The 7,013-nt window shown below is 50.7% G+C and overlaps 2 protein-coding genes across 2 annotated transcripts in view; one reads left to right on the top strand and one right to left on the bottom strand.

The window, feature by feature from the left end:
* The window catches only part of Tmem80 (transmembrane protein 80), an 8,906-nt gene extending 5,532 nt beyond the window's left edge, over positions 1-3,374 (bottom strand). Inside the window, exon 1 of the mRNA XM_005351513.3 lies at positions 3,277-3,374. Within this exon, the coding sequence (XP_005351570.2) occupies positions 3,277-3,295 (19 nt within the window). The 5' untranslated portion in view covers positions 3,296-3,374. The remainder of the gene's footprint in view (positions 1-3,276) is intronic.
* A 514-nt stretch (positions 3,375-3,888) lies between these two features.
* Deaf1 (DEAF1 transcription factor) overlaps positions 3,889-7,013 on the top strand; it is a 28,700-nt gene continuing 25,575 nt past the window's right edge. Inside the window, exon 1 of the mRNA XM_005351512.3 lies at positions 3,889-4,261. Coding sequence (XP_005351569.1) covers positions 3,973-4,261 — 289 coding nt within the window. The 5' untranslated portion in view covers positions 3,889-3,972. The remainder of the gene's footprint in view (positions 4,262-7,013) is intronic.

Below are 7,013 nucleotides of genomic sequence, written 5' to 3'. Positions count from 1 at the left end.
TATGTCCCAGTACCAGGACTAGGGTGTATGTCCCAGTACCAGGACTAGGGTGTATGTCCTAGTATCAGGACTTGTCTAGCATGTGAAAATCCTGGGTCTCATTCCCAACATTCCCTAGAAAGTGGCAGGAACATTTAAATCATATCTGCTGGGTGTTCATTGCTAAAGATCGAAATTGTGAGACTTGGGGGAAAATACTGTATTTTTACAGTATGGTTAGCTGGTAAAAGCACATATTGCTCTTGCTAAGACCCAAGTTTGGTTCCCAGCATCCACATCAGGCAGCCACAAATGTCTATAATTTCAGGTCCAGGAAATCTAATGCCTTCTTCTGGCGTCTATGGGCACCTTGCACTCAAGTGCTTCCTTCCACATACAAATAATGAAACATTAAAAAAAAATACTGTATAAAACCCTCAAATGGCACTAAGCGGTGGTGGTGCATGCCTTTAATCGGCACTCGGAGGCAGAGGCAGGCGAACCTCTGTGAGTTAGAGACCAGCCTGGTCTACAGAGTAAGTTCCTAGATAGGCTCCAAAGCTGCAGAGAAACCCTGTCTCAAAAAACCAAAACCAGGGGGCTGGAGAGATGGCTCAGTGGTTAAGAGCATTGCCTGCTCTTCCAAAGGTCCTGAGTTCAATTCCCGGCAACCACATGGTGGCTCACAACCATCTGTAATGAGGTCTGGTGCCCTCCTCTGGCCTGCAGACATACATGCAGACAGAATATTGTATACATAATAAATAAATAAATATAATAAAAAACCCAAAACCAAACAACAACAAAAACAAATAAACAAAAATCACCCCCTCAAATAGCATGTTTTTTTATTTTCTGAGACAGGCTCTCACTAAGTGGCCTGCCTTTCCCAGAATTCATTATGTAGACCAGGCTGGCCTTGAACTCACAGAGATCTGCTTGCCTCTGCCTCCTGAGTGGTTTAATTAAAGGCATGCTCCACTACACCAAGCTTAAATAGTATTTTAAAATAACTGATTTAGTTAATTAAAATAATTCTAACACATTCAAACCTACAGGAGTTCATCTGTCTGGCTTTTGGGATTTAACACTTTTATCAATGATTTTTGATAATCGCTGTGCAGCTAGTTACCAACAGATACAAGGCAGAAACTCATGTTTTCTTGGTGTGACAAAGGCTACATATCCCTCTTCTGGTAGGATTTTTTTTTCTTTTCTGGGAACAAGATCCCCTATGTAGCTCAGGCTGACCTAGAATTTATACTCCTGCCTCAGTCTCCCAAGTGCTAGGATTATACTTTTTATTTTTATTTGAGACAGGGCCTCACTATGTGGCTCTGACCTGCCGGTCTGGAACTCACAGCCATCTTCCTGACTCAGTCTCTCTCTCACACTGCTGCATAAGTGGAGTGGGCCAACAGCCCAGCCTGGAAACTGGGCCTTTTATGTGACTTAATTCCAAGACGGCTTTCTCACTCAGGAGTTACTTTTCCCCATAAACAGTACACAAGAATAGCGCTTCCAGGTCCGCCGCAGATATCACACAGAGCTGCACAGCAGTAAGTGCCAGGCACTCTAGGCTGCACGTGTAGTACAATCACATTCCAGAAATTTGTCCCCTTGAGGATGGATGGATGGATGGATGGATGGATGGACAGGCACAGGTCCGAGTTGGCTGAGACTAGCTTCTGACCCACACTGCTGACACCTGGCTCTGTCTGCCCATCCATCATCTGGGCCCAGCCAGAGGATCCTCATTGGGCCTGGAACTCTTGACATGGTGAAATGTGAGCTACAGCAGCTCTGGCTGCCCAGAACTCAAGTAAGCCAGGGGGCATGAATGCGTGTGTGTGTGTGTGTGTGTGCATTCACGCAGGGTAAGCTGACAGTATGCCATGGTGTGTCAGTTGTGTACCGGGTATGCTAGTGGTGTACCTCAGGTATGCCATGGATGGGCTGGGTTAGAAATATTCTTAAGACAAGCCTCCCTGGGGAGGGGTCGGCGCTTGGTGGGTTTTCTGGAGGTTGAGTCTGGACCAAGGCAACTCCCAAGGGAGGGGCTTCCAAAGATGGATGTTGGGGCTTGGATGAGGCCGCCAACCTAATATTACACCGGGGAGGACTAGAGATGTGCTTGGGGTGAGCTGAATGTAAGCTATGAATATCTTGAGTATGTCCCAGCACAAGAGGCATGCCATGAATAAATCTGCGGTGACTTGCCATTTGCCACGGTGTATCCCAGGGCAAACAGCAGGTGTGTCATGGCTGCACCTGGTCAAAGAATCCTACCAAAAGCCAAGGCCCTGAGACTTAGCTCAGAGTTCCAGGAAGTCAGCTCTCTGACCATGGCAGAGGAAGAGCAGCTGACTCTGATTCCAGACACCCGGAGTCCAGAAGAAAAGCAGTAGTGCCCTACCCGAGACACTCCATGGTTGCAAAAAGGGATAGCAGACCCTGAAGTTCAAAACCGGTTTGTCTAGGGAAAACAGCTAACTTACCTATTATGCACTTACCAAGCGCCCCTTTCCCTACCTAACCTTAGCTACAAAAATCCAGCCGAAAGTATGTAATGTGTTGTCTTGAGCTCTGGTCATTGAGTGATTGGATCCCGTGCCCTGACCACCGCGTGGCCAGAACTTGAGAGCCGTGTCTCTGGCGCAAGCCTGCTCTAGTTGTTGGAGGTAGTCTAAATCATCACCTTTTACTTCTTCCCACACACTTGATTCCTACTTATCCTTGGGGTGAGTTGCAGCTATGCCAGGGGTGAGCTGAAAATGTGTTATTTATGGTTGTGTCCCGGGTAACCTCAGTATCCTAGTCCGGCGTGCCAAGGGTGTAGAGTCTGGTGAGAAACGGGGTGTATCAAGGGTGTACACGAGGTGAGCAGCGGGTGTGCTCAGGATGTCCCGCAGGTATGCCACGCACGTCAACTTTAGTGACCTATGGTTGTGTCGGTGTGCGACGGTAGTGTACCCTGGGTGAGTCTCCGGTGGGTGCACAGAAGGTGTTGTAGGTTGTATATGGGGTCCCCCAGCGTGTACCTCAGGTATGTCACTGGTATGTCCGACGAGCTTCAGGGAAGCCGCTGGCTCCCCGAAGCCCCACGCCCACACCCAGTCGGAAGACATGCCCCTCCCCCCAACTCCGCTGCAGAAATCTGGAGTAGTGGGCTTCAGTCATCAGGGCCCGGAATGGCGAGGTGACAATTAAGGGAGCTGCAGCGCCAGCCCAAATGGCCTCTCATCGCGACAGCACGACCACATTACCCCGGCGCCAGAATAGCCCCGCCCGCCTCACCTGGCCGCATGGCCGCCATTTTGCCGCTGGGTCCGCCACAATCCCAGCAGCCTCTTGGCCGCACCCTCCCGCCATCTTCGCTCCTCCCGCCCCGCGGTGCTGAGAGCGTCCGACCGCTGCCGAGGCCCGATTCTCCCGTCCGGCAACACTCGGAAGCTTTCGGACAGAAGGAGGCGGGCACTGAGGCTCCGAAGAACTCTGCTCGGAGACATTCGGCGAAGTTCGGCTAGACCTCGTGTGAGCTCGGCTTCCGCCGCCTCCAGAGGGGGTTAGAAAAATCGAGTGGCTTCAGGGTCGGTCGGCGAAGTCAGGCTTCGTTAGAAGTCGGCGAGATACTACCCAGAGCCGACCAGCCCTATCGGCCGGTGACCACAATCAGACTAGCCTCCTAGGCAGCGAGGAAGAAACGCTCGTAAGCTTTCGTGAAGCTTCGGAATCATTCGTACTGACTCGACTCTTCACTTCGGGAAACTTCGGAGCTTCTCGGTACTACACTCGGGACGTCGTCCCTGCTCGGCGGGCGACTTCGGCTTGGTTCGGCGGACGTCAGACGGCCTCTTCGGTCGCTGCTCGGGCGGTGGCTTCGGGCGGCCTCGGCCCAACTCGGGCGGCCTCTTCGGGCCCCGCTTCGGGCTCGGCGCTTGGCGCTTCGGGCGGTCCCGGACTGCGCCTTCGGGCGGACTCGGCGGAGTCCGTATGGAGGACTCGGACTCGGCGGCAAAACAGCTGGGCCTGGCCGAGGCGGCAGCGGTGGCGGCCGCGGCCGCTGTAGCGGCGGCGGCCGCGGCCGCAGCAGAAAGCGAGGCGGAGGAGCCGGTGTTAAGCAGAGACGAGGACTCGGAGGAGGACGCGGACTCCGAGGCGGAGCGCGAGACGCGGCGGGTCACGGCTGTGGCGGTGATGGCGGCCGAATCTGGGCACATGGATATGGGTACCGAGGCTCTGCCCAGCCCCGATGAGGCCGCCGCCGCCGCCGCCTTCGCAGGCAAGTGCGCCCGCCGGCCTCGCGCCTCACCGGGTTCCCGCGTACAAGCCCTGAACACATGCACCACGTACAGGCCGCTTCCCATATGCTTTATGCATCTGTCATGCACATCTGTCTCACAGGAAAGCTCTCTTCCACCTGTCCTGCACATCTGCCCAGCACCTGTGCTTGCAGTGCACCTCACAATGCCCTGCACACCTGCCCTACTCCTGTCAGTGCACCTCCCACCTGCCCTGTGCACATGCTCTGCACCTACCTACGCACTTCACACCTGCCCACGCACCTCGCAGTGCCCTGCACACCTACTCTGAGCCTGCCCATGCACTTCATCTTGTCTTGCACACTTGCTCTGTCCCTGCCCTGCACCTCACAATGCTCTGCTGCATACCCATCTTGCACACACACACACACACACACACACACACACACACACACACCTCCCAATGCCCTGCATACCCATCTTGCACACTCCACTAGCCTGGCACAGCACTGTATACAATTTTTTTTTCCTTGTGTGAATGTACCTCTCTGCAATATATTTTTTTTAACCCTTTTGGAACTTTCTCAATACCTACTACTTGCGGTGTCCTCTCTTGCTGCTTCCTGGATATGTGAATTTTGTTCTGAAGGTGCTCCAGGTTTGATCAGCGGCATTACTGCTGGTAATGCCCCAAAGGCCAGTTCAAGTGTGACCTGAGCACAGAGGGCCAGGAAAGTCCTCCAAGGCAGGCAGCTTGTCAAAGGTAATATGCAGATCAGCCTTGCCTTATAGTGACATGAGTGTCCTTGTGCTGGGTCTTCTAGGTCTGCCTTTCCTGAGCAGATATTCCCTCCTCCATTATATAGTTTTCTGGTTTGCTCCTTCTGGTTTCTTGACACATAGAGTACCCTAATTTTCATGTTTTGTGACAAATGGAGCCTCAGGCTGAGCTGCATCACCTTGTACAGGTGATGCCACACCACACTACCTCCTACAGTCCCACCATAACCCCCAACCTTTGACCTTCCTGAATGCTGAACTCCCTACCAACTGTAGCTCCTGAATGTCTTATACTTGTACATTGATCCTTGGAATACCATCATTTTGCTATGCTTTTTGTATGGTTAGATGTTTTCTAATATGAAGCTCTGCAAATTTGGCATTGGGATTCTTTTTGGGGTACATCAGAGTTGAGATGCATCAACTCTGGGTGTTTGTTCAGAGCATGAGGTCTGGAGCACAGTTGTGGAGAAGTCTTGGTTCTGCTTGTCTACCTGAAATCTAGATTGAGTCACGGAAGTGAAGGAGGCTTCCTGGGGCTTTTCTTTTTCTAAGATAATATTTTTCCAGTTAGGTGTGTATGTGGATATGGGTATGTGATTGCAGGTGCCTGTGGAAGTTAGAGGTACCAGATTCCTCCAGGAGCTGGAGTTATACATTGTTATGAGCACCCAACATGAGTGATGGGAATTCAACTTGGGTTCTCTGCAAGTTGAGATGCCATTCAGCATCTAAGCTATCTCTCTGGTCCCTTCCTGGAGGTTTTTGTTTGTTTATTTGTTTGTTTTTTAAAGTTAATTTTTGCTGGACTGTATGCTTTTAATTCCATCATTCAGGAGGCAGAGGCAGACAGATGTCAGCAAGTTCGAGGCCAGCCTGGCTTACAGAGCTACTTCCAGGACATCCTGGACTACACAAACAAACTGTCTCAAAAAACAAACAAATTAAGTTAATTCATTTAGTGTGTGTGACTACATGTATTATCTCTGTACTTGTGCCTGGAGTGACAGACCTTGTAAGCCACTGTGTGGGTTCTGGGAATAGAACCCAGGTCCTTTGGAAGAGCAGCCAGTACTCTTTAACTGCTGAGCCATCTCTCTGGTCTCTTCTGTAGAGCTTTTTTGTTTGTTTGTTTGTTTCAAGACAGGGTTTCTCTGTGTCCTGAAACTCTGTAGACCAGGGTGTGCTTGAATTCAGAGATCCACCTGTCTATGTGTCCTAAGTGTTGGGATTAAAGGTATGCATTGCCACTGCCTGGCTTTTTTTAGACCTTTGTTTTGTTTTTCTAGACAGGGTTTCTCTGTAGCTTTGGAGCCTGTCCTGGAACTAGCTCTTGTAGACCAGGCTGGCCATGAACTCACAGAGATCCGCCTGCCTCTGCCTCCTGAGTGCTGGGATTAATGGTGTGGCGCCACCACCGCCCGGCTTCTTAGAGCTTTTAATACTTCTTTTTCACCCATGAATTCTGGGCTGATAGTGGGATCTGGAGTCATAAAGTTTTTATCCTTTTTGCACATATTTTTCAAGTTCAGGAAAGAAATATGATGTTGTCTGTGGTAGCATGAGAAGACTGCATCTCTGGTGTATCAGAATTTTAGTTGTATATTTATGTATCAGAGCGTTTCTACTTTTTTGTTCTAAGTTTCTGAAGTCAGAGACTGTCCAGGTGGCTTAGTGCTAGCTAAGCTGATGAATTAGGTATGCCCATGGTATATGGATATGAACTAGACAGGTACAGGGTGCAGGTTGATCAGGGCTGGGTTAATGGAGCTGGCAGGACTCCAGTTGGCATCTTCCAGTACTTCTCCTATGCCAGAAGTTTCCCTGGGTGTTGAGCATTTTAAAATGCTGGGTGCCAGACAGAACCTGTGGTAGAGGTTGGGAAGGCCAGTTGCAAAGGATACATAGTAGCAGGCAGCAGGATACAGAAGAACCTAGTGGCATGTGTGGAAACATCAGGGACATGGCACACCTTTGTCAGCTGCTCTGTGA

The sequence above is a fragment of the Microtus ochrogaster genome, chromosome 8 (genome assembly GCF_000317375.1).
Source record: "Microtus ochrogaster isolate Prairie Vole_2 chromosome 8, MicOch1.0, whole genome shotgun sequence".
Lineage (NCBI taxonomy): Eukaryota > Metazoa > Chordata > Mammalia > Rodentia > Cricetidae > Microtus > Microtus ochrogaster.
The sequence above is the reverse complement of the archived record's forward strand: the minus strand, read 5'-3'. Positions and strand labels throughout refer to the sequence as shown.